Source organism: Ovis aries, chromosome 26 (genome assembly GCF_016772045.2).
Source record: "Ovis aries strain OAR_USU_Benz2616 breed Rambouillet chromosome 26, ARS-UI_Ramb_v3.0, whole genome shotgun sequence".
NCBI classification, from domain to species: domain Eukaryota; kingdom Metazoa; phylum Chordata; class Mammalia; order Artiodactyla; family Bovidae; genus Ovis; species Ovis aries.
Window position 1 is genome coordinate 14835544 of NC_056079.1, and position 27639 is coordinate 14863182.

The 27639-nt window shown below is 38.3% G+C and overlaps 2 protein-coding genes across 7 annotated transcripts; one reads left to right on the forward strand and one right to left on the reverse strand.

The window, feature by feature from the left end:
- The first annotated feature begins 6015 nt into the window (after positions 1 to 6015).
- On the forward strand, positions 6016 to 22531 carry ANKRD37 (ankyrin repeat domain 37). 6 transcript variants are annotated; one of them, XM_060407061.1, is made up of 6 exons: positions 6016 to 6122; positions 6342 to 6494; positions 7222 to 7394; positions 7920 to 8123; positions 11977 to 12079; positions 15098 to 15300. In XM_060407061.1, the coding sequence occupies exons 1-5, from the start codon at positions 6096 to 6098 to the stop codon at positions 11981 to 11983; spliced, it is 564 nt and encodes a 187-aa protein (XP_060263044.1). In that variant the 5' UTR covers positions 6016 to 6095; the 3' UTR covers positions 11984 to 12079; positions 15098 to 15300. The 6 variants fall into 6 exon arrangements, with proteins under 6 accessions (XP_060263044.1, XP_060263045.1, XP_042097442.1 ...); XM_060407062.1 differs by having other exon boundaries at positions 7303 to 7394; XM_042241508.1 differs by lacking the exons at positions 11977 to 12079; positions 15098 to 15300 and adding an exon at positions 22357 to 22531.
- UFSP2 (UFM1 specific peptidase 2) lies at positions 8689 to 27598 on the reverse strand. Its single transcript, XM_004021700.4, has 12 exons — positions 27530 to 27598; positions 24581 to 24659; positions 21506 to 21689; positions 21358 to 21424; positions 18537 to 18694; positions 17950 to 18142; positions 16238 to 16384; positions 15657 to 15821; positions 15333 to 15457; positions 13767 to 13843; positions 12733 to 12857; positions 8689 to 8855 (listed from the first exon to the last, which is right to left on the reverse strand). Exons 1-12 carry the CDS (start codon positions 27530 to 27532, stop codon positions 8769 to 8771), a joined length of 1410 nt encoding a protein of 469 aa, XP_004021749.2. The 5' UTR covers positions 27533 to 27598; the 3' UTR covers positions 8689 to 8768.
- Between the last annotated feature and the right edge of the window lie 41 nt (positions 27599 to 27639).

Below are 27639 nucleotides of genomic sequence, written 5' to 3' on the forward strand. Positions count from 1 at the left end.
TCAGTATACCAGAGGAAAAAAATCACCAAAGTATCTGTGATTTTAATTTTTTTAAGAGTTAATTTTCTCATCTGTAGTTTGGATTATAAATAGTTTGAACTAGAGGATTTCAAAATATCTGTTCCTAGATTTGTAAACTTCTTGGATTATATGATTCCAAAAACCTATGGTTGTACTAGTAAATATAGAAGTTTCCAAAGAACTTTAGGGTGAAGTAGTTACAAGGTACAAGTCCTGATAATATTTTCACTAAATGTTAATTAGGTGAAGCGTTTAGAACAACTAAGACAATCCAAATACGATGATGTTCACAGCATGTTTCTGTTATCTCTGAATTGCCAATATCTCGACTCTTATGCTTTGGGGCCATCAGTAAGTAAATACGGGTTATTAGAACACAAGTAAATTTGATAACCCAGGTGGCTACTAGGTGACTAACCTGGACAAAAGGGGTGATTCACCTCCCAGGAGGGATGGAGTGCAATTTCATCACACTACTCAGAGCAGCATGCAATTTAAAATTTATGAATTGCTTATTTATGTAATTTTCCATTTACTATTTCCAGATGATGATGGGCCTGAAACCACAGGAACTGAAAATGCAGGTAACAGGGGACTACTGTTATTTCCTCTTTCTGTTCCAGGATCCCATAGTCATCATGTCTCCTTAGCCTCCTCTGGTCTATGACAGATTCTCAGGTTTTCCTTGTTTTTAACAACTTTGACAGTTTTGTACTGGCCAGATATCCTGTAGAATGTTTCCCAATCAGGGTTTACCTGATATTTTACTCATGGTTAGACTTGGGTTATGGACTTTTGGGAAGATGCAGAGGTGAAGTATCTTTTCAGCAGACCATATCAAGGGTGCATGACTTGTCACTGATGATAAACAAACACCTGGCCAGGGCAGTGTTTCACAGGTTCCCCCACTGTGAAGTCACTTCCCCTCACTTCCCATACTCTACTTTTTGGAAGCAAGTCATTATGCAGAGCCCACACTCAGAGGAGGATGGGGTGAGGTAGGGATTAACCTCTACTTTCTGGAGTGAGGAATGTCTAAATGATGTGTTTGGAATGCTTTTGTAAAGAAGAGCTGTCTTTTTCCTTACTTCTTTCCTTACTATCTTTATCAGTTATCTATTGAGTTGGCCAAAAAATCCATTTGGGTTTTTCCATAAGATGTTACAGAAAAACCTGAACGAACTTTCTCACCAACCCAGTATCTATTCTTTGGGCCATAATATCCTGGAGCAGTAGTTGTTTAGAATAACTATATAATTTATCATCTTTTCCCAGAAGTTTGAGTAAGCAAGGCTGGAAGGATTTATACAGTATAAACTAGGCACAAGAAGAATTTCTTTGTGGGAAATCCTTTTGCTTTTACATGTGCTAGTCATTCAGTGGTGTCCAACTCTTTGCAACCCCATGGACTCTTAACTCTCCAGGCTCCTCTGTCCATGTGATTTTCCAGGCAAGAACAGTGGAGTGTGCTGCCAGTTCCTTCTCCATTTATAATCATACTAGGATCATATATGGATTTCCTGACTGCCTATGCCAATGAAGGTCATAATTATATTGATTAGGTCAAGTTATTTTCAATCTGTGGATTAAAAAAAAACTTAAAAATCAAAAAACAGTTATTGAAATTCCATCTCTGACTATCATCTTCTGTCTTTGAAAAGTTTTCTTATTTGCAGTGATATATTATCTTCAGTGTATGAGCTATAGAAATATATCTGCCACACATGTTTATTAATAATTAATATCTAGTTACTTTTAAGGCTCACTGGAATCTGGTCAACATTAATATAAATAACAGGGCACCTAGCTGGCAATAAATAATTGAAACATCATATTCAGAAATGTCTGAGGAATATTACTTGAATATGTTTGGGGGTTATACAATTCTCAAGAGATCTAAATAATACATGTGAAACCAAGTAAACTATTGAGATTTTTAGTTTTACTTTATATTTCTTCATTTGCTTTAGAGCTAAAGTTCTCTATAGCATTATTGCTAAATGTATACAATGTAATTAAATATTACATAATAGTGATAAATGGAGATTAGAAGCTATTCCCAATTACTCCTCCTTTCAATGCTATGCATTTAGGGAATGTTTTCTAGTCATCTTTTTGGCCAATAAAGGCAAACAGGAAATAGATGAAATTAGCCTAATCTAATTAATTAGCCTGTCCACCAAATACTTTAATAATTTTCACCAACTGGCACGTATTCATTCATTTATTAAAAAGGAACTCCTTGAATAGAAGGCATTGGACTAAGCACTGTGGGAGATTCAGTTCTAGAAACAAGGCTACATTAAGTCATCGTTAAGAGTGTTTTTCAATGGATTGTAGTAATCTTCTCTGAGGACTTCATTTTGCTTTAAAGCAGTCAATCTTAGTAGCTTTGAACTACCAAAGATGACCACAATTCTTTAAAATATAGGTATAAGAATGTGGGCTCTGCAGTCAAATTGCCTGAGTTCCAGCTCCACTCCTTAATAGTGATATGATCTTAGATAAGTTATAGAAATCTCCCTAAGTATCAGTTTCCTTTCCTATCTGTATTAACTATGGGGCATAATAAGTGCCCAATTAATGTCAATGTACCTCAACACAATAACATATTGGAATAGACATTAGTGGTCACTTAATATAACTTCCCATTTGTATATCTTTTTTTCACATCACTGCTATATGTGTAACATATATTGCAACCAGGCTGAATTACACACAGTTCTCAACACTGGAAGATATTTAACACTTCTTATAAATTCTCTTCCTCTTCTGGATGACCTAGCAAACTCTTACCCTTCAAGTCTTAGTCCACACATCTTTCACTCATTTGGTCACTTAGTCATCATTCAACCTTTTTTTTTTTTTTAAACTCACTCTAAATGACACCCTTCTGGAAACACAACTACCAGCAAACTACACATAAGTAGAATTGGTGATGCTTAGAAGAGTGACTACTCCATATGTTTCTTAGACCATCTACCACTTTAGAAAATTGATCCCACCTGCTATATGTTCTGTAAAATCTCCAGTCCCTTGCCAGTAAGATACTGTCCCCTAGTCACACACACACACACACACACACACACACACACACACACACACACACACACACACACAAAGGTATAAATGAACTTAATTGACAAAACAGAAGTAGAGTAACAGATTTAGAAAACAGACTTATGGTTACCAAGGGATAAGTGAGGAAGGGATAAATTGGGAGATGGGGCTTGTAGTATACACACACTACTCTATATAAAATAGATAATAAAGAACCTACTACATAGAACAGGGAACTCTACTCAATACTCTTTAATAGCCCATGTGGAAAAAGAAACAAAGAGTGGATATCTGTATATGTATAACTGATTTACTTTGCTGTATACCTGAGACTAACACAATATTGTGAATCAACTATACTCTAATAAAAATTTAAAAATAAAGAAAAAAAACAACAAAAAAGAAAAACAAAAGAAAAACGATATTGTTCTCCGAATGTATTTATTCTGTATACTTCTGTACTCCACCAGCTCTATTCAGTTTTCAGAAAGCTTTTAGGCCCATTTCTCAGAGTAAATCAGATACTTAGCTGAGACATAGCTGAGACATAAAGAGTTGTCTGGAAACATTATGAGCGATGGACAAGTATGCAGTGATTAAAGGGACAAAAGATTTAAAAACTACTCACAAAATTCCCTTTCCTTGTGAAATTTAAATATGTCACAGGAAGTTAACAATAAGTACCAGATTTAATGCATGCTGAACAGAATCTTGTTTTCAAGAAAAAGGATGTAATGTGGAGGTGCATGTATCACACAAATATTCCATTTCATATGTTAACTGCAAAATGTATGTTTTAGAACTCTAAGAACTTCTTTGATGACACCTTGTATTAGTTAGGAATTCTTGAAAATGAACATCGTGCAAACTTGAAGCTTAATTATATGCTTTGAAAAATAGTGCTTATCTAGATGAAAAACACGAGAAAAGGAAAACTGGCAATATGGACATGTGTTCTCATATATCTCTGACAGTCTTTAAACAGCACAAAAAGTACTGTGAATAGTTTAAATTTAAAAAAAGAACACAAGCATGATTCTATACATGTTTGAATATAAGTGTGTGTGTGTGTGTGTGTGTGTGTATGCTTAAGTACACATATAAACAAAGATGTTTAAAACTACCCCTTTGCAAACAAAAGAAAAGAGAATTTTGCTCACCAAGTCTTTTAGGCAGCAAGGCACTGAATACTTCAGATGAAGAGACTAAGGTGATAACAGGAGGTGCACTCAGTGCTTCAGACAGAGGAAGTAAAAGATGAAAAGGGGATGCTGTGTGCTTTGGACAACCAGGCCCTTAGTTAAATGCATTTCCTGAAGAATTTTAATGAACTCTGCTTCCCATACATAGAAAAGTACTATAATCATTAACTTGGAATATTTGTTCTTTGTAATTAGCAGAGATCTTTTACCAAGATACATGTTGACTGTAGGTACTCCCTAACATCAAAAAAATCACATATAAACTAGCTTCCCCACTCCCACCTCTTTGGCGTAGTTCCTCAGCGCTATCTGAAGGCTGTCTCTGGGTCTACAGTCCTCAGTAAAACCCTGAATAAACTTTAACTCACACCTCTCATGCTGCACATTTTTCTCTAAGTCGACACCTTGGATCAACTGCATAAATCTGGTAATATAAATTACTGCAAAATTAGTTTATGGCTATTACAAAATAAACAAGAATCTGTAACCAAAATTAGAACAAAAAGGCCACCCATCTATCTTCAGAGGACACTGAGCTTGTTCTCCAAAAACAGAATAAACTCAGTCTTGCCCTCAAAAGGTACCAGCACATAGAGGGGAACAGATTAAGATAACAGGGAAAATAAATACATGGTTGGAACTTTAGCTTTTAGCTAGCTTAACCTGGGGAAGAAAAAAAAAGTGCTTGGGAACTGTCCAGACATAAAAATACACAGTCAATGGCTATGGCTTTGAAGTCAGGATGTCTTGTTTCTACAATTTTCTCAGGTACGGTCAGCCCTGCCCACGGGGAAGAGCCCCAGTGGTCATAAACATCCATGGCCTGAGTGCGGGGCTCCAGGCTCAGGGAGCTCAGGGCTAAGAGCTGGCACCACCATTTCCCCAGGCCACAAGTCCAGTACTGTACCTGACCTGTCTATGAGGGGCCACATTACAATGGCAGGCTCACTTTACGTCACTCCCGGAAAGGGCATGGTGTCATTTTGGGGTGTGGGTGAAGCAGTCCTGTGGGAAAACCTAGCCCCTTGGCTCACGTTAACCGCCCCTCCACCACCACCCGCTCTAGCTTTCCTAAATGTCCAGGGCCTGAGGGACAGAGGCAAGTCTGGGGCGGCTTTGAACACGATGACTCAGAAAGAGCTTTCTTTCCTCAGGAGCTAGAGGCTGGGGCCGCGGGGGTCCAGCACCAAGCGCAGTAGCAGCTTCTAAAGGTTGCGTTGCCGCCCAAGATCAAGATCCTGGTAGCTCCCTCATTTCCTGGTTACGTGCGAGCTAGCAGAAACCAAAACCTCCACCCGCGACTTCCGCTTCCCCAGAGGGACTAATGAGCTAGGCACAAGCAGCGTGAGACGTGCCGAACTCTGAGCGCCTCATGGCGGCGGGTGAAACCCAGCATTTCTGACTCCGGTCCTTCATGGCGCACGCGTAACGAGGCCTGGGAGGGAACGGCCTTAGGGCTCCGCCCCAAGGTGGGCGGGCCTGACACCTCCTCTTGGCCAATCAGCTGGCGCATCCTCGCTGCCTCCTCCTCAACCCTGCCCCAGCCAACCTCCCTGGGCTCCAGGTTACACGTGCTACTGTTTGTGTACGTGCGGCTACTGCTGGGCGGAGAAAGGCTGAGAGCCTAGGGTTGGGCTGCTCAGGCCGAGCCGCAGCTGGGGCACGGCGGGGAGGGGCTGGCTCCCTGGCTCTGGTGATCTTTTAAATTCTCCGGCTCTCGGGCTGCCTGTCCACTCTTAACTTGTCCGTCTGCAGCGAGCGCCGCACTGCTCAGCTCTCCCAAGGACGCCTGTCCTCTACTTTAGGCGGGAGATGCTGCTGCTCGATTGCAACCCAGAGGTGAGACTCAGGCTTCTTTTGTCCGGCAGGCTTAAGCGTCCAGATGTCTGTCTTCTAGAGAGGGCTAGATAGGGTGAGGGTGTACTGACCACTTGGCGCTGCCAAGTCAAGCCTCTTCAGAGTTGGAGGGTTTTTGGAGTAGCGGAGGATTTCAATCCCCGGAGGGCAGGAGCCTGGACAAAAGCGAGAAGGGGTGCTGGAGCTGTTCTTTTCTCGCAGGTGGATAGTCTGAAGCATCTGCTGGAGACCGGGGCCTCCGTTAACGCACCCCCGGATTCCTGCGAGCAGTCGCCTGTCCACTTGGCTGCAGGTGGTGGCCTTGCTTGCTTTCTTCTCTGGCAGCTGCAGACGGGCGCTGACCTCAACCAGCAGGTAACTAGGTAACTGATTGTTGCCGTGTGCAACCCTCCCCTTCACCCCAAATCCACACAAACATTTCTTAGACATCAAGATATTGTCGTTTCAGTTGTTAGAAACATTAGTACAGCGATGCCCACAGAAGTGTGAGACACTATGTAACTTTACAGTTTTCCAGTAACCACATTAATGAAGCGAAACATTTAGTAAACTGACCCAATTAATCAAAAATATTATCATTTCATGTGTAATCAATATAAAACATAACTGATATATATATAGGACATGCCTTCTCACCCTCCGTGTATTTTACATTGACAGCACATTTCAGTTCGGACTAGCCACATTTTAGGTGCTCATTAGCCGGATAGATGGCTGCTGGCTACTACATCGGACATTTCCAGGGTCTACCATTCATTTCCAAAGGAACTGCTCAATTACAAAATTAAGTCTCAAGGTAGCACAACTTATAAGACATGCTCACAATCAATATAATTCCTTATAGAACTTAGGGTAGTTTGCATCTTCCATTGAATGTTAAATTTTAAATTGTAATTTTTACTTCTGTAGGATTCTATTTTGCTTTTAATCACTTAAAATTTAATGTATGTAGCTATGACTGCACATGCTTTTATTAGTGACAATTCTGTATTTAATAGGGCACCAAGTGAACTTTATTTTAAAGAAGAATTAAAAGATTCAGTCCAGTACAATGCAGTTCTAACCCTACTTCCTCAAATAGCTTCCTCAAGCAATAAACCTCACTCATCAACTTCCACAAGAGTGTTTTGGGGAGACTAAAATATGCTGTCTTGTCTGTAAGGATGTTTTTGGAGAAGCTCCACTACACAAGGCAGCAAGAGTTGGAAGCATGGAATGCCTCAGCCTGCTTGTAGCCAGTGATGCCCAAGTTGAGTGAGTATGGAATCAGTGACTTCAAGTGTTATATTTTCTTGGGTTAATCAGACTCCTGCAGCTCAATTACATGATGCTTGCCTAACTGATAATGTAGTGGAACCATTTAAATGTTAACTTGGGCTGTTAATGATTACCTGATACTACTCAAGTAAATTAAAAAATGGATCCTAAGCAATCAGAGGTGCAGTTCTTTTCATATGTCATGGCAGTATTACATCTTAGTTTTAAAAAATCCATTCTGTAGATGTTCTCACTGACTTCCTTTGTGTACTCACTCATTGTATTGAAAACAGAATACTTATTTGTGCAGAAATGAAGTGCCCATTCTGTGCTGTCCTCTGTGCCAAGTAAGGACAAATAGTGAGCAAACATGGAATTCCTCTGTGCTTCCTTTACCTCTTTTATTCTGCAACCAACATTTGTATGAGCCCAAAGCACCTTTGTTATAAATATATTTTAAAAAGGCTAAACAACTGTCAACTTTTACTTGAACACTTTTTTTTTTTTTTTTTTTGGTCTTAGTTTATGTAATAAGAATGGGCAAACAGCTGAAGATCTTGCTTGGTCATGTGGATTTCCAGAATGTGCCAAGTTTCTTACAACAATTAAATGTATGCAGACAATAAAATCAAGGGAACACCCCAATAAAGATCATTGTGTTCAAGTGCTCACACAGAAACGAAGTTTGGGAAGTGAGGAAAATATAAGTGGGAAAAGGAAGTGTTGGTAAGTAATTCAGTTTCTTCGTTCTTCCTCACTGAAGGATTTCTTATTTAAAACAGAATTTATTGTTTCATTTAAATATTGCCAGTCTTATGTTTTATATATCTTTTCATTCTCATTAACACATTTTAATACTGGATGTAGTAACTACTACTTGACTTTAGAGACCAAAAATTGTCCTGCATGGTGGAAGACTGGGGAGGAAACCTTTTTTAAAAAAAAGTTTTAATGTTAATATGTTTTTCAACAACAGATGTATTGGTCATGAAGAGGTGTGGAGAAGGTCTTCACTTCATGCAGGTTTACCGCTCAGCTAAAAGCTGTGGCTTCAGGCTCATCAAGTGTGTCTAAACTCCTTCTAAGAAGGAGGAAACCTTTCTTCTAAGCGAAGATAACGTTCAAGAATACATGTATTTACATGCCTATAATGTTCCAGTTGTGCATGCTTTGTCTCTTAACTTCTTAAAAGAATGTCTAAAGAATAAACTGTTTTCTTCGTGATATTTACAACCTTTGGAAAAACTCATAAAAACCATCAAACTTGAAATTAAAAAACTCATAGAAACCATCAAATTTGAAATTAAATTTATTCTTTATCAACAAAGTTACAAAGTAAAACTTTACTACAGTCTTTGAGTCCAAGATATTTTAAATAGTATTTGGTCGCTGAGGGAGACATAAGTTATAGTAAGCATCCTTGTTCCAAAACTCTGGGCCCTTCCATCCACACCAGCCCTAGATGTGGAAGAAGGGAAAGGAAAACCTTTTAAGAAGTTACAGGACTACATAATTGAAATTGTAACATTTGACAACTGAATCTTGCAGTAAGACTGTAAATACCTATACAAAGCAAGTATCTGAATTCCTATTAAGCACAGAAAAGTAGCTTATTTGGGTTCATTTCAGATAGAATTAAAAAATTTTTAATTCTATGATATTTAATCATAGGAATCATTTTAAAAAGGAAAACCTTCATTATGGTACTATTACTCAATGTCATATTTTATTGATTTTTAAGATGTATGGTTTTATAATTCTGGTAGTCGATGGCATGTGATAATTTAACTGCCATCTGTCCCATGGAAGACTGTAGAGACAGTGAGAAAGCCTATGAGCCTTTTCATTGAAAGTGCGCCTCCTCAACCACTGATTTCCCAGCAGTGGCATCTCAGCAGTGATACCAGATAGTAAAGGAATCTGAACCTGCCCTTGGGAGTTGCATTCTACATTCTTCATTTTTCTCAGGCCATAATCACTGCCACTTCCTAGCTTCATGTCAGTATTAATCCTTTTTTCCAGCAGAGAAAATTACTTTCAAACAACATTTCATTGTGAATATAGTTAAGTTCATCAAATTTCTTCTAGGGCCATTGATTTATTTTCTTAAAGACCCAGCTAATGACTTGTCTGAGTTTACATCATTCTGAAATGAAACGCTTGCTTACACATACTTGTTCAGTGAGGAGTCAAAATGTCATTGCGTTGAGTGACAGGCAGTGGCCTTGCTCCTTTACCCTACCTAGCTGGGAGTGTATGAGTGCGTGCTCAGTCATGACCTACTCTCGTGACCCCTTGGACCCTACCTGGCTCCTCTGTCCATGGGATTTTCCAGGCAAGAGTACTGGAGTGGGTTGCCATTTCCTCCTCCAGGGATCTTCCCAACCCAGAGATGGAACCCGAGTCTCCTGTGTCTCCTGCATTGGTAGGCAGATTCTTTACCACCTGAGTTATCAGGGAAGCCCACCTAACTAGGAGGCTGCTGGGCATTCTGGCAGGGACCTGAAGTCAAAGGTCATAGTTCCTACAGAGGAAGATGGTCTATTAGCCAGTTTTTCAATGTGGAGGGGAGAGGGTTGAGTAGAGATGCTTTTTAGGTCTTTATTATTCTTCTGATTGCAAAAATAAGATACACATAAAAAAATTCAAATGAGGTGAAAGTAAAAATTAAAAAGTCCTCTATCAGTTCTGCTCCCCCTGCCTACAGATACCACCAATTAAGTCTCATTTATTTCCACTGAGAGTTGTTTCTTTACATAAAATTCTTTTTATCATCTCATTTTTTCAGCAAAACTTTCTCTAATGAATTTCATGTCCTAAAATCTGTTTTCCTAACGATAGAAAAAGGCTTACACTTTCTGTTTTAATCTTCCACACATATGGGCCATCTCTAGGTAACTGGTCTCAAATATTTTTCAAGAAAAGTGGGTAGAGACGGTGCCCAAACCAGCAACTGTGGGGGTAAGGAGAGGAGCTGGATGCCTTTCTTTTGAGGTGACTGGCTTAGGGAACTTACACAGGAAAGCTCCCCAAGTGGGTAGAGAGGTCAGGCAGAGGGAGGATGATCCCTCTGGCCCCTGACATAGACTGAATGTGTCTAAGACTTGTATGATGAACCCTAATCTCCAATGTGCTGGCATCTGAAGTGGTGTTAATGACAATAGAGCCATCATTAGAGTGCCCAGAGAGCTCCCTCATCCCTTATACCACGTGGGGACAGTGAGGAAGTCTGCCGTCTTTGAACTAGAAAGTGGGCCTCACCACCCACCAAATCAGCCGGCACCTCCATCCTGGATTTCCCAGCCTCCAGAACCCTGAGAAATAAACCTCCGCTACTGGAAGCTGCTCCCTCTACAGTGTTCCGTTACAGCAGCTGTAAGGCTTCTCAGTGCCTTTAAGATAAAATCTGAACACCTGTGTCTCAGCCTGGCTCTCAGCGGCCATCCTGACTTAGCTCCTGCAGATCCCTCCAGCCATCAGCCACCCCTCTCCACCAGCTCAAGTCATGTTAAAAATGCCACAGTTCTCAGAAAATGCCCAGCTTTCCTTTCACTTAGAGTGATCCCTTTGCAGGGGCAGCCTTGTAAGCGCCACCAAAGACACCATATTTTTGGGAGGAAGGAATCCTTTATGGTGGAGGAGGAAATAGCAACCCACTCCAGTATTCTTGCCTGGAAAATCCCACGGACAGAGGAGCCTGGTAGGCTGCGGTCCATGGGGTCACTAAGAGTCGGACATGACTGAGCATCTTCACTTTCACTTTTCACTTTCATGCATTGGAGAAGGAAATGGCAACCCACTCCAGTATTCTTGCCTAGAGAATCCCAGGGACGGAGGAGCCTGGTGGCTGCTGTCTATGAGGTCACACAGAGTCAGACGTGACTGAAGTGACTTAGCAGCAGCAACAGCAGCCCTTTATGGACTCTCCTTCTTTGTCCTTCTAAAGATCCATTTTAATACCCCCAGTGCTTAGGACAGTGGATGGTAAATATTAGGTACTTAATGAATGTCCAATGAATGAACACTTTGCTACAGAAATTGCTCCTACTTTCAGGAAGATATGTATACCAGCCAAGAACATGTCATAGAAGTCCAAATGCCTTGAAAGAGAAAACTGTGTGTATGTGGCATTTAAAATTTTAAGAATGTGTTTATATTCTGTTTGTACTTATAGATGCTCCAATAATTGGCAAAAGACTTTACTAAAGTGGGGATATAAGAGTTCAGCTACATAAAACACTAAAAACTCTTTACATAAACATCTCATCCATAGGGTTTTACTAATCTCATATAGCTATTCAGTTATGAAGATCTCTCATAAGTGAATTTCAATGTTAAACCATCCATTTCCCCAGAATTCCCTAGTATTTCCGATTTAAGAAATCTTTTTATTGGTACTAATGACTTAGTTGGCAAAAAATATGAAACTTTTTAAAAATTCAAGTTGTGTCATATAACACTTGCCTCCAAAAGATTTAGTACGGGTTTCATGGAAATTTAGTACTAATTTCTCATTAAAACTCAGTACTAAATCTGAATTAGTTGCCTATAAATTAACATAAATTTATACCTCCTTTAGCTGGTAGTTTGCTGCTGCTGCTAAGTCGCTTCAGTGGTGTCTGACTCTGTGTGACCCCATAGATGGCAGCCCACCAGGCTCCCCCATCCCTGGGATTCTCCAGGTAAGAACACTGGAGTGGGTTGCCATTTCCTTCTCCAATGCGTGAAAGTGAAGTCGCTCAGTCGTGTCTGACTCTTAGCAACCCCATGGACTGCGGCCTACCAGGCTCCTCTGTCCGTGGGATTTTCCAGGCAAGAGTACTGGAGTAGGGTGCCATTGCCTTCTCCGAGCTGGTAGTTTAAGCATTAACAAATATTCTTAAATTTGTTTCAAATTCAAATCTTTCATAGAATGAGATTAAGTTATATGTAAAAAAAAAAAAATATATATATATATATGTATATATATATATATATATATATATATAAAAGCAGCCAAGTCTCCATAATGTCCATCATACTGCCAATTTTTGGTTAATTTGAAAATTATAAATGTTATATATTTCACTCTTTTTTGAGGCATTGATAAATCTCACTATATTCACAAAATGCTGTAAAGTCTCCAAAGGAATATATTTATGAGTTTCGTATTCTATTACTTTAGTTCCCCCCTGGCCTTCATACCTAGAGAGAGTTACTCATCACAGGCTTAGAGTCCTTCCTTATAGTGAGGATCTCTGTTCTCAGTTTACAATCCATCTTTCTGTTAGCTTCCAGTTCTCCCTCCTGGTTTTGGGTTCTTTTCCTTGTATTTATTTGTTAAACAGACACTTACCTTTTCCAAAATAACCTGCAGATCTTCAGCACCTGTATAATGTGGATCTAAAATCAGAAATTTTATCTGTCCTGTAATTTCATTCCATGCAACTCCTAGTATTGTGTGAGCCAAAACTCCTCCCCCTATAGAAGAGGAAATAAAGAAATGAGAGGGCATATATTAGTCTCAACTTTCCATTCAATTTCAGTTGAAAAAGATTATTTTGCTTATGAATTGATCTAACATAATATTAAAATTGATTGCCCTAAACTAGAAAAGACATAATGTCAAATATACTCCGAAAAGACAAAATCACATCTTTAGGACAGAAAAGATACAATCACATCTATAATCATATTAGGTTTCTATGTCACTTTAATATTCATGGTATTACCTAAACTGGATTTTAAGAGGGCCAGAGAGGGTCTAAACTCCTCACAGCAGGGTGACAATCATTGCTGTTGGTGTCTCTCTCAGCAGACAAGCCACGTTATCTCTGCTTTGAGTGCCTCCAATGGTGCAGCCTGTCTACTCAGTCAGTACTTTCTGTAGTTTGTGGACATCTGCCTACCTGCATTTTTTACACACCAGTCTTAGCTTGCCTTCTGTCACCCAGGACAAGTCTTATTTCTCATAGAATTGTGAATCTTCAGATTAGCAAATCCAATTCTCTTATTTTACAAAGAAAGCCCAGAGAGGTTAAGCAATCTGCATAATGTCACACAGCGAGCCAAGTTCCTGACAGCCATGACTTCCGATGCTATACTGAGTGACCACTGTCTCTTTTCCAATCTGCTCTGAAGTCTATTTGAACACAGTTATCAAATCTCTTCTTACCCTTTACTACTTCTAGTTATTATAATCTTTTTTATAACTTTCCTCCCACCTTGGAAATTTTAAAAAATATCCAGAGGTCAGTATGCATGATGTAAAAGCTAATTTTAATATGTTTACAAAGGACTGATATTATGTGCCATTATGTATTTACATTAATGATAAGTTTCACATACTCTCCATCTACCAAAAGAACACAAGATTCCAAAACATCTTACCAATCATTATTGGAGTTCCTTCACTCTGGAAATGATTAGCCAGTTCCCGTCCCTGAGAGGCCATTTCAGAACCTTGGCTAGAAAGAAACCAGTTTCTATCAGATGAACTATTCTGAAGATCAAATGAGCTTGGGAACTAATGTTTTCTATCTTTTTGGTTATTAAAAATATAGATATAAATTTAAGTAAAATTAAGTGGTAGGGAACTGAGAGCAATTTAAAGCAATACAACCTCTAAATATTTAAGGTCACTAAATGAGCTAGGAAAGAAGATCTTGATTCTTTGCTTCTAGAACTGCATAAAGAAGGTTCTGGATTTTTAACCTAAGATTGAAAGTGGTCATTTTGATACTGAGGGGATTCTTATGGGTGGATTTAATTTCAGAAGGATAGGTTTTAAATCCTGAGATTTTGTCTTCTTACCATCAAACTCTGAGCCTGTAATTCCTCATCTTTAATCTGGGACCAAAAATACCTGCCGTTCTTTGTGACAGGAGATTCCAGGACTAAAACAGACAATGTCTATGAAGCCAGTGTGAAAACTGCAAAACGTTTTGAAGTACAACCTATTTTTAGGGAATCTTTCAATATCATACAGTTTTTACTTCTGAGAATAGAAAAGATGAATAGATGAATTTTTGGTTTTTTTTAGAATGGAGGTGCCAGGTGGTGCTAACTAACCCTTAGCTCTTGCTTCGTAAGGAATGTATGAAGCAACGTTTTCATGTGTCAAAACTTTCACTTTTTAATCACCATCTACTTCACTACTTAATGTATTATTTATTTGTTAGCACTGATTTCCACATCCAATCCAAATTGCAACTGTGAAATCAGATGTACTAAAGTACTTGGACAATAAGGATTATGACATTATAGTTATCAAGGCTGTCATAATAAATGTATTAAAAACATAAGCTCATATATAAGGAGTAAGCTAGAGATGGTCATAGAAATCAATCTTATCTAATATTTGCTCATATTTAATACTAGAAGTGTGATTAGAATAGTAATATTCTATTTTTAATAGATAAGGAAAAGAAAATTTCCTATTATAAATTTCCTATTTATAAGTTTTATATTTCTATATTATAAATTTCCTATTTCCTATATAAAATTTCCTATTGTAATAGATAAGGAAAAGATAAAATTATATTTGGATACATGATTAGTTTCTTAAGATCTCAGGAAGCAAAAGAGTAGGAATAAACAAAAAGGTAGGTAATAGATCAATATGTGACTTTTCCCTTCCAAGAATTCAATGACTTCTGCATTAAAAAACCAGATCTTCTGTAACTACTCAAAGTTGACGTTTCCAATTTTTCCTCTTCCAGACTAAGACTACGCCTAGATTGTACAAGTACATATCACAAAGTTTACTCACCAACATCTTCTAAAAAATAACAGCAAAAAAATTTAGGACTGGAAAAAATGAGGTTTATAAAGCAAGGGGGCAATGTGGAAGAAGAGAAAAGAGCAAAAACAAATTGGGGGAAAAATGCACTTCTTTTAATAAAAGTGACAAACTCTCTTTGAACTGATGTCTCAAATTTCTTAAAGTTTCCTTACCTGACAAACAGTATTTTTGAAGTTACACCAATCAAATGGTTCAGCACCAGCTGTACCTCGATAGATCCAATCCACTGCCGTGATCCAACAAACGCTGCTGGTTTGTCCCCGGCATCAACTAGAGCCTTATTTAAAAATACAAAAAAAATCATAGACAAGACAGCTATTAAAAATTATGTGTAGGGCATTTCCCTTGATTACCAGTATGTATGTTTTTTCCCTTCAAAACAGAAGTAAGTCTGGACCATGAGGTAGGTATAATTATTTAATGGTATATTAGGGTTCATGAAACGTCCATATAATTCCCAATGGCATGTTCTGTACCTGCTGGATTTCTCTGTGTGTTGGAATGGATCTCTCTGTGTATCCCTGGTGTTTGAACCAGGAGCAGATGGTCTGCAGAGACCGATAAGCACAGCCCCAGCCATTGTCATCTATTCGATCCTGCATATAATGGTGGTAACCATATGTACCCTGGACCACACAAACCTATATAAAAAGAAGAAACACAGTAAAATATTAACTGTAGATGTATATGTTATATGTATACATATGTATACCATCTATTAAGATAACATATACATACACATGCTCGAGTCATTTACTGTTTTCAGAGCTAGACTGTTACTTTTAGTGCCTTATAAAAAATTAAAAAAAAAAAACTCTCCAACTCTTTCAGTGTATCAGTGTATTACTGATACAAAAGTGAACTAAGAACAGTATGAGAAAATAAAATTATAAGACAGTACCATTACATAAATGCAAAAATCTTAACAAAATATTAGCAACCTAAGTCCTGCCGAGAATAAAAAAATAATCATAATCAAACATCCACTGGGCACAAGCAAAAAACAACTAATGACACTAATGATCAACCAACTCGTATAAATAATGACTAAACTCACCATACCAGTCTCTATGTTAGGTGGATTGAGATAAGTATGTGGATTTCTAATGTAACCATCTTTGTATGGTTCATCTGGAAAATGATAAGCATTAGACCTTTTGAAATAAGGTCTGTCATGAGGCAGATTAAAGACATCGTGTAATTCCTAAATAAAACCAGAATCAACAGAAAATAAGAGAAAAAAGGTTAAATGATATAGGTTCCTAGTCAATAAATAAACCCAAACTAGATACAAAACAGAAAATTTACTATATACTGGTTATACAAGTTATCAAACACTTATGATTTAATTCATGAAGGTCAAAGAGGGTGAGATTTAAACTAAAACCAAAAAGTATTCATTTTTGTTTATCTATGTATATGGATAGAAACTGGAAGAGATTATAGAAAATTGAATATAATTTGTTACAGTGAAAGAACTGAGATAATTTAAAATTACTTATTGTAACACAGTCTGCTAAAATAAATCCAGGCTAAAGACTAGTTTTGAAAGTCTTGTAAATGAGTAATTAACAATGATATAACTATACCAAAAAAGTCATGCTTAGGTTTTCATTTTTAAAAATCATGCTTAGAGTATTTAACAAATATAAGGGGTAATGATTAGATTACAAAATGGAAATTGGTGGTTTAAAGACCAATATGGCATCAAAATAAAAATACACACATATGTTTAAAAGGTAACATATTCCTAAATGTATAAAAACATGTAATAGTTACTCTGAAAGTCTGACATCTTCTTTTTGATATCTCCTATGTATTCAAGCAGTTTAAATGAGATCATTAGCTTGTGTAACTCTTGCCTCTGCAAATCAATTCATTTGGCACTTACAGAGAGGCACAGAAGGTTACAGTGTCACATCTCTTTTCAGGGACAGAGATTGGGAAGATGTTTCCATGGTATAATTTGATGGGTACTAGGTTGGACATGACTGAGCGACTTCACTTTCACGTTTCACTTTCATGCGTTGGAGAAGGAAATGGCAACCCACTCCAGTGTTCTTGCCTGGAGAATCCCAGGGGCAGCAGAGCCTGGTGGGCTGCCATCTCTGGGGTCGCACAGAGCTAGACACGACTGAAGCAACTTAGCAGCAGAAGCAGCAGGCAAGGCCACATATCAAAAATATATACTAACAAAAAATACATACTACCAAAAAAAAATATATATATATATATATACACACTATCAAACCAGTCATTTGCCAATAAATCTCATTTCTTTGAATGCTGATCATGTTTTCTTCAAAACGCCTCTAATAAAACCCAAGTGACCCTGGGAGGTGGGGGATGGAGTAGTACTAAAAATCTTAATTAGAAACAGAATAAAATGTAATTTCCCTTCTTTAACTGTAATCTTGTATTTTTTATAAATCTGCAAGTAATGGAAAAGAAAAAGAAGTTATTAAATAGCACTCATCAGCTACTCTAGGCATGTAAGCATCTTTTCATTCTTAAATTTCACTACAGAAAAATAACATATGAACTTCACTGAATATATGAAATTAAAATGTTATATATAATTTAGCATAATTTTTTTTTAAAGACTTTAAATAGTTACATGAGAATAGACATCAAATAAGATGTAAAGCCAATAGTGTGCATCCACACTTTATAAAATTAAATCACAAAACACTGGCTATTTATTAGAAGCACAAAATTAAATACAAAATGAATGATATTTTTATTTTTCTAAGAATGAATTGGTTTTACCTTTCTATAGGCCTGCAGCTGACCATCTGGAATTCCTGATGGATATGAAATTGTTACAAGACTTTTTTCCCCTGGTAATAAAAAGTGCAGTGGTTCAGGAACCACAATAGATGTTCCTTTCATGTATTTCAAAATGCATTTTTCCATATCAGTTAGTTGATTATGAATTGCATCAACGAGAAGTTTACGAACTCTGTGGGGGGGGAGGCAGAATATACAAGTGCATTAATAAAAGTTATAATAGTTATGATACTTGAAAGTGTAGAGTGAATATATTCCTAATATGCCCTTGATAGGACTGGGTTTATTAAAGTAAGTCTAAATAATAAAAAGTTAATGTTAAATAAACTAAATTTCCTCTGTGCAGATAAATGGAAAATTCTATAGGTTTTGCGTATTATCCTACTTCCTCAATAAACACTGAATTACTAGATGACTCTTGGTTTAATAATAAACACGGAGTAAATCATAGTAAAAAAGAACAACTGCCACCCTAGATATGCCTCAATGACACTTAAAAATGGGCTTTGATTACTTTGGGGGAGGGTCCTCATTTAAAGGTGACAGTAGTATTAGAAGATACCTACTTTCCCCACGTTTCTTCTGGAGCAACAGATAAAACTGCATCAACTGGTAAAGTCATACTAACATAGTGGTGTCCTCCGCTTTCTCTTTCAATAATGGGCGTTACAGCGGCCAGAGGGGTTGACACTTCCAGCATCAGATCTATGTTTACTATTTGATGCTATAAAGATAAACAGTAATAGTTAACTTAAAGCACACTGAACAATAATATAAAAGGTAAGTAAAAGGACTTTTTAAGGACCATATAAACTATATTACTGGAGAAGGCAATGGCACCCCACTCCAGTACTCTTGCCTGGCAAATCCCATGGATGGAGGAGCCTGGTAGGCTGCAGTCCATGGGGTCACTAGGAGTCGGACACAACTGAGTGACTTCACTTTCACTTTTCACCTTCATGCATTGGAGAACAAAACGGCAACCCACTCCAGTGTTCTTGCCTGGAGAATCCCAGGGACAGGGGAGCCTGGTGGGCTGCCATCTCTGGGGTCGCACAGAGTTGGACACGACTGAAGCGACTTAGCAGCAGCAAACTATATTACAGTAAATTATTTAAAAGCACAATTTTTAGCTTAAAGAAAAATTCTTCTCTGATTCAAAATAATCTGAGGAGAGGCATACAGTGAGTGGGAAGTGAAGATGAAACCAGACCGATTATGTATCCAGAAGCATTAAAAGTTCACCATGGTTCATTGTACTATATTTGTATAGATTTAAAATTTTCCAACAAAATGAATAAACAAGATACAATACTACACATCAAGACAACTTTTAAACATATATTATGACTATATACCTCTGCTCTAAAGACATACTAACAATGAACTCTATTAGAAGGTTTGATTTTGATAGTGGTATGGAAAAACAATTCTGAAAATGCTTTCTGTATATTAAACAAATTTAGCAAAATATTACAGAGTACTGGAAGCCAGGTTTCTCACCAGGAAAAGGTTAGGAATTGTGTGAGACTGAAGTAGAACTGGAGGTATATGATTTACATGGGTAAATATTGATGTGTGCGTTCTATATGTATAGTATGTGTGCATACATGTCTGCCTTCCTTGGGGAAATGGCTGATTCTTGAGATGAAATAGCAAAAGTATGTGAACCTGGAACATCCTTGGAAGAAAGTACTAAGTATTCAAAAGTACAGTATCAAGAGGACATTGGAGCCAGCATAAACTTTCTCTTGGCCAAATTAGAAAATATGAGCATCAAAATAACTGATGACAGTTAACAGACAACTCATTGCATAAAACAGGAATCCATGCTTCCACGCAGTTAATACACAGCGAAGAGGAAAAGCTCTTCCTTACAGTACAAAGTCATCTTGTAAATGTAAAAGGAAACAAGACTTAGAAAAAAATCACCACTATGCAACCATCAGATTAATGCTAGATTCTGACAACAATTATCAATTGATGTTAGAAGTGTTGGGTAAAAACTTGATGAGGAATAGGATATATACATAAACTCAAAGCATCTTCCCACGAGATACCTTCTAATTATCAGGGCAAAAAATAGGACCCTCACAGTGGAGAAAAGTGGCAGTTACCACATTAAGTGATCAACATTAACGTCATTGATATGAGAACCAACTAAGTATATGCCTCTTTCATACGATGTGCTGAGGATATCGTTACTTCTTTGGTATTCCTATCAACAATGACCACCTGAACCTACCATAAGGTGGCCTAGAACAAACTCAAACCCAATCTGAGAAACATTCTACAAAATAACTGACCTGTAACCCTCAAGATGTCAACCTCCCGCTGCTACTGCTACTGCTGCTAAGTCGCTTCATCGTGTCCGACTCTGTGCGGCCCCATAGACGGCAGCCCACCAGGCTCCCCCGTCCCTGCGATTCTCCAGGCAAGAACACTGAAGTGGGTTGCCATTTCCTTCTCCAATGCATGAAGGTGAAAAGTGAAAGTGAAGTCGCTCAGTCGTGTCTGACTCTTAGTGACCCCATGGACTGCAGCCTACCAGGCTCCTCCGTCCATGGGATTTTCCAGGCAAGAGTACTGGAGTGGGGTGCCATTGCCTTCCTCCAACAACTGGTAACTCTCAAATCCTTATCCAAAGCCAATAGTTTTTTTGTACACTCCACATTTAAAAATCTCACAGCTCTGGTCAACACCTCACTGGTGTCTCAAACAGTATGACCAACACTGACCTCATGTCTTCCCCATCTCCCATCTTTATCCAAGCAAGAAGCTGGTCATCTCACATCCAATTAGTCTCCAAGTACAATCCTTCTCATTCCCTGAATATTTCTTGTATCCATTCCCTTCTCTTTATTACTACAGCTACTGGTTTTGTTCAGAGTTCCCTGAGTGGTCTCTGTCCACATCTCCAGCCTCATGTCCACTCTATTATTCTTACTAGTCTGGAAAAATGCTACAGTCATATTAAATATTAACTTTCTATAGCTTCCTGCCTTGAAGTAGCTGCTCTGTTTTTCATCTCTAATACCTGGCAAAGTTTGTGGCACGTGGCAGATACTCAAGAGTACTGGTTCAAAAATCAACAGAACCAAAACTGAAGAAAAGTAAATCACTTATCATTTACTATTTCATACAGCATAATGTGTCACTGTCAAGTTTCAGAATGATTCCTTTTTAAGTAATCTGTAAACATACTCAAGGACAAAAGTTTAGATATATAAAACAGAGGTATAACCTTGGGCATGTCACTTAATCTTTCTGGACTTGAATCATCTGATCTGTAAAAAAAAAAAAAATAAGAACTTTCTAAGATCTCACTCAACTCCAAATTCAAGGGCTGAAAATTTTTATCACTAAGAAGACAGGTGGTTTGCTTACCATGTCTGATAACTTTTTATCTTTCTTCTTCATGAATTTTCGTTTTGTATCTTCTTCCTGTTCAAATCTAAAATTTTAATATACGGAGATATTTATAATATGAAATGATATTGTAAAGACATTTCTAGCAATCTTCAAGCATACTCACTGAATAAAGCGCATTATGTTCTTACAGGCAGAACTATCAGTCAGCTCTCCTGGAATGGTGTTCATGTCACTGTTAGGCCATATGTACACTGAACTATGGCAAATTCTGAACACAAGGGCATCTGAAGAAAGCTTGGTTGACAGGTCACTCAGTACATGTTTTAGTGCGTTCTTGATAAAAATTTCTAAATTAGAAGAACACAAATAGAAGTTAATATGAAAAACTGTAAACTTTTCAACATGAAGGCATCCAAGCACACAGATATAGAGCACAGTAAAAGTGATCCTCAAATATCCATTCCTCAGATTCAATAAAAAGGTTTGTTTGTCTTTAAAAAAATGGAGATAAAATTCATAGACCAGAAAATTCATTCTTTTAATGTGTACAATTCAGTTGCTTTTAGTATACCACAAGGTTTACAATCATCACTATCTAATCCCAGAACATTCCGTCACCCCCAAATAAACCCTGGACTTCCCAGTAGTCACTCCCCAAACCCCTGCACTTACTCATGGCAATCACTAACCTACTTTTGGTCTCTATAGACTGCCTTACTCTGGACACTTCATATGAATAAAATCACACATTTTGTGGCCTTTTGTGTCTGGCTTCTTTCACTCAGCCTAATATTTTCAAGATTCAACCAACTGTGAATCCATCCCTAGCAGGAATTAGCACTTCACTCTTTTCTATAGCTGAATAATATTCTATTATATGAACAGAATATACTGTTTATTCATTTATAAGCTGATACATATTTGGGTTGTGTTTATCTTTTAGCTATCATGAATAATGGTTTTACAAATATTTGTGCAGAAGTTAGTGTGTGGATATGTCTTTCATTCTTTTAGGTAATAACCCAGAAGGAACTGCTGGATCATATAGTGACTCTCTTTCTGTGGACCTGTCAAACTGCTTTCTAGGGGAACTGCACCATTTTACCCTCCCATCAGCAATGGATGAGGATTCTAATTACTCTCAAAACATCATATTACTTACAGAAATAAAACTCGAGTGAGATATGAATTTCTTAGTAGTTCTCTTCCTCAAACTATATCCCACTAAGACTGCACAAAGTATTGTGTTCTTAACTCATGTTCTTTTTTCCTCTATGTGGTATGTCATCAACCTGGTATTTGTCTGACTTCATTTTCAATGATTTCCTTTTTACTTAATAGAATTTTTTGAATATAAAAACCATTTTCATGGTTCCAGAGTCAAAACTATATAAAAAGATACATCTGAAGAAGACAATATTTAAATATTTGTCCCAGCTTTATACTCCTAAATCCTAAACCTATTTAACTCTGTGGTTAAAATATTTAACTATCACATCAATATCTTGATAAATAAATACCTTGAAGTTGTGGGAGAGAAAGATTACTTATAACAAGTCAGATATAAAGGCATCCTAATATGTTTCAGAAATCCAAATTTAAAGATTTATAGTTTCACTACAAAAGACAAACATAATTCTTGGATTACCTTCTGCCCATCCCTGAAGACCATGAAATATCTAAATAATTGTGATGTCTTTAAAGTTAAGCACCTCCGTTCTCAGTATTTCCTCATTAATGATTCCCTTCAAGGAGTGTTTCAAAGAGTTGGGTACAGCAGGGGGAATACTATAAAGTCAGAAGACAAGCTCAAATACATCAATTATTTGGGTAAAAAGTATGTGCAGTCTGTATTTACATTTGAAATTACATCATTATGTCTGTTGACTGATAGATCAGTTATACTTTGCAGTTAAGTTCATAGCAAAGGATAACTTCAATTTGTAGCGAGCTGTAAAATGTAAGGCTTTATCCACACAAGTAACATACTGTGTGGGAGCTCAGTAGTTAAGTCATGTCTGGCTCTTTGTGACACCATGGACTACAGCCTTGCCAGGCTCCTGTCTATGGGATCTTCCAGGCAAGAATACCAGAGTGAGCTGCCATTTCCTTCTCTAGAGGATCTTCCCAACTCAGGGATCCAATCCATGTCTCCTGCATTGGTGGATAGATTCTTCACCACTGAGCCACCAGGGAAGCCCAAGAAACAATACTTTACTGATAAGATAGGCTTAAAAACGAGTTTGACTTAGTTCTTGCAAAATGATTCTCATCTTGATTGCACATTAAAGAATCAACTAAAAAACTTACTGATGCCCAAGTCTCTGTCCTTGAGACTTACTTATTTGGTTGGGGAGTGGGGATCAGGATGTGGACCAACACAGAGAACAATTTTTTAATATGAAGGGATGGGTCAGAAAGACCATCTTGCACTCTCTCCCTTCCTCTTTCCAAGGGGCCAGTAAATAATCATCAGCTGGTGATCTTGAAGGAACTCTGACACTGTTTATTCCTCACCTTTCTGAACTTCTCTGTGGCTCCTGACACCCTTGATCATACTTTTCTTGAGTGATTTCATCTAATACAAGGCATTAACTATCATCCTTGGGATATACTAAGTTCTCTATTTCCAATTCTGACCACTCTATCCCAAGTTTCAGACTCAAATTACCAATGGCCTGCTGCGAATTCACACTTGATGTACTGTGGCATTTCAAATGAAACACATCTCAAACACAGCTCCTTGTCATCCTCCTCTGATATCCTTTAGCTTGGTTTGTGGCAGCAGTCAGAAACAGGAAGACATCCTAGAGTTTGGTTTATACCAACACTGCTGATTTTTCTCCCATAGAACCTGCCTGCCATTCCTAAACCACACGACCTCAAGAGAATGGGTTCTGGAGTCTTAGGGTTATATACTATTTAAGTCTGCAAAGTGTAAGTCTAGCTGTCTCATTTGCAGTATGCTCAGGGTGGATATTTATATTTATTGTGACAATTTTCTTGGAGAGGGCAGTAAAGCTTCTTAAGTAAGGGGACACCTTAATGTGCAGAGGAGCCCCATGGGCTAGCAGTGGAGGGGAATGCAGCGTCTAAATCCAATTCATATCACTTACTATTTGACTTTAGACAGTTTATTCACCCTCACACTCAGTTTCATTTGCAAAATGGGAAGAATCTCACCATTATTTCATTGTCGCTTTTATAGTAAAAAAGGAGAGTATCTTGGAAGACCTACCATTAGGAGTAGCTAGCTGAAAAGCTAGATCAAGGCCACCTCTTATTCTGAAGAGTATATCCATAGTCTCTGAAATAACCTAAGACAAATAAAACCAAAATTTCATTGTAAAACAAAAGAAAATCATCCTTATATAAATTAGATTCTAACTGAATTTAGATTAAGGCATAAATTAACTGTGACTTTTCAAATTATTTTCTGAGTTAATTCCTTGCTTTATGGAGAAAAACACAACACCATAAATTCTGTATTAGAGATTCTCAGCCTTTGTTCCGCATTGAAATCACCTGAGGACTTTAAAGTACCCATTCCTAGGCTACACTCCCAGAGAGTCTGATAAATTGGTCTGGGGAGGATATTTAAAAACTCTTCTATATCAGTGATTCTAAAGGAAAAAGGTTGCGGACCACACTGCTCTGGGACAGTATTTCTAAATTATAGTCTTCACAATCATAGGGTTTAACAATGCCATGAAAAGATCAACGGTCAAGAAATGGTTTAAGAATGGGACAGGAACACTGAACCTATTATGATAACAACTGGTGGGCAAGACAATGAGAGGAAACTAATATATCACTGATGGTGGAAGTATAAACTCTTAGAATTCATCATAGGGTGATGTAGCAATAAAAATCCAAAGCCTTACATTCACATTCTTGGTCTAGTAATTCTGCATATAGAAATTTAATCTAAGGAAATCTGCAAAACACACAAAGATTAGTGTATACGAATGTTAGCCTGTCAACAAGAGGAAACCAATTAAATAATTACAAACATTATATAGCAATGAAAAATCATGCTTTATGTGAATATTTAATGCTGTAGGAAAATGTGAACAACTTATAAAGGGGAAAAAAAGCACTTGTAAAATGAAATTATTAGCAGTTCTTAATTTGGGTCCATATGTTGAGTTTCATGTAGTTGATGACATATGACAAAAGATATATCATTTTGCTTGGGGAGAAGGGTGGGAAAGAGGAAGGCAACCTCTGGGAAAAGGTTTCAAAGATTTCATCAGATTCTCAAAATATGCCCCGAACAAGATGAAGAACCATACTACACAGTAAGAGTCCTATTTTTAACTAAATCAGTAAGTAGTACATTTACTGAGCTCTTAAAAAAGTAGAAGGCACTATGCTAAATGACTGGACATATACTAACTTTGATACTCAAAATAGGTACCATTACTATTTTTCTCATTTATAATCTCTGTCACATTGTTCCAAAGGCGACTGCTTCTATTTTCCAAATTATAACCTATTGAAAGGCCATGCCCTTTGCCCCAGTTATACTTCTTGGAATTTATCCTAAAGAAATAATCAAGAAAGTTCAGGACAAAGTTAGCTTGAATGCTGTCCACTTCTCGTACTCTTGTTCATCACAGCAAAAAACAAACAAAATCCCACCTAAATTGCTATCAATAAGAATCTATTAAGTATAAGAAGTTGGTTAAATACTATGTACCTATTTGAATAAAAAATATTTAATGGCACTGAAAGATACTGACAATAAAAGTTAACAACAGCAACCCTTAACTGTGACTTTCTGTATGACCTTGTAACTAATCACTCAAGTGTGTCTTTTCTGTAATACTGGAAAAATATACATCACAGTGTTGTTCTGAAGGATCCATAGAGATCTTATGTGAACACACTAGAATCTCCTTACACTTCTGAATTGAGACTCTCTCTGAGGAAATAATATTTAAACTGAGATCTGAGGGGTAAGTAGATAAGAGTATTCCAAAGGAAACACTCCAAAGAACATTCCAAATTCTAAAGTAAAGATAGGGGTGAAGGTGGCCAAGCCTTTCCCAGGCAGAGGCTCTGACTGTGAAAGCCTGCTTAGAAGACCACTTAAGAGACCAAAGCAGAGGGTTAGATCTCATGATGCCAAGGACAAGAATAACTGGAGACTGTGATGACCGACAACCATTTAGGTGTCAGTTGTGTCCGACTCTTCCTGACCCCATGGACTATACAGTCAGGCCAGAATGCTGGAGCGGGTAGCTGTTCCCTTCTCCAGGGGATCTTCCCAACCCAGGTCTCCCGCGTTGCAGGCGGATTCTTAACCAGCTGAGCCACAAGGGAAGCCCAAGAATACTGGAGTGGGTAGCCTATCCCTTCTCCAGGGGATCTTCCCAACCCAGGGATTGAACCGGGGTCTCCTGCATTGCAGGCGGAGTCTTTACCAACTGAGCTATCAGGGAATCCCCTGTAGATTTCATAGGATCTGGTCACGGAACAGATGTTCAGGAGCTGCGAAGAGGGCGATGTCAAGAATGATTTCCAGGTGTTTGGCATGAACAACGGTGCGGTGAGTGGTGGCGCAATGACCCGAGACAGGGTCACTGGAGGAAGAGCAGGGTGAGGTGGGTATGGTTAAGTCAGTTTTGAACTTGCTGAGTTTAAAATATATATGGGCCAACTAAGTGGAGGTACAGTTAGTAGATATGCGGCTCTGGAGCTCATAATACATCTCTAAGCTAGAGATACAAATTCTGGAGAAAGCACAGGGTGTAAAGAAAAGTACTGAACACACATCCAGGGATACCGGATTGCAGCAGAACCTGCCTGAGCAGTCAGGGGGAAACCAGGGAAGTGTTACCACCACACTGCCGAGAGAACAAGAGTTACGTGGAAAGTTACTCTTCTCTTTTCCATGTCCACTCTTTCTTCGAAACCTTCAAAAACGTCTCATGATTCCCTCGTTCTCAAAATGTACGCGCAAGGGAAAGGTGCAGGGAGCGCAGTGGAGCCGGGCAGCCGAAGGTCGTCCGGGGGCGGCTTCCCTCCGGCCCTACCGGGAAGGCCCAGAACCAAGGCCCGGACCACCGGTCCCCGGCAGTCTCAGTTCTTTCAAGGGCCGCAGAGCCCCACTCGCAGGCAGCTAGTGAGGTCGGAGGTGACCACACAGGAGTCGGTGGCCGGCTGGGGGGGTAATACTCACCATATCAGCTACGCGGCGCCGACAGCAACACCGAGGTCCACCCACCGCCCAGGAGGCTGGCTCGGAAGTGGTTCCGCCGGGGGGCGGGATTTGGGAGGGCCGACTACCGT

Coding starts and splice junctions, on each gene's coding strand:
- ANKRD37 (XM_060407061.1), top strand. CDS start 6,096: ATGCTGCTGCTCGATTGCAACCCAGAG. Junction 6,495..7,221: donor GCGCTGACCTCAACCAGCAG/GTAACTAGGTAA, acceptor TTCCTCAAATAG/CTTCCTCAAGCAATAAACCT. Junction 7,395..7,919: donor GCCAGTGATGCCCAAGTTGA/GTGAGTATGGAA, acceptor TTTTGGTCTTAG/TTTATGTAATAAGAATGGGC.
- UFSP2 (XM_004021700.4), bottom strand. Junction 21,425..21,505: donor AACATAATGCGCTTTATTCA/GTGAGTATGCTT, acceptor TTAAAATTTTAG/ATTTGAACAGGAAGAAGATA. Junction 13,844..15,332: donor TCAAAAATACTGTTTGTCAG/GTAAGGAAACTT, acceptor GTTTCTTTCTAG/CCAAGGTTCTGAAATGGCCT.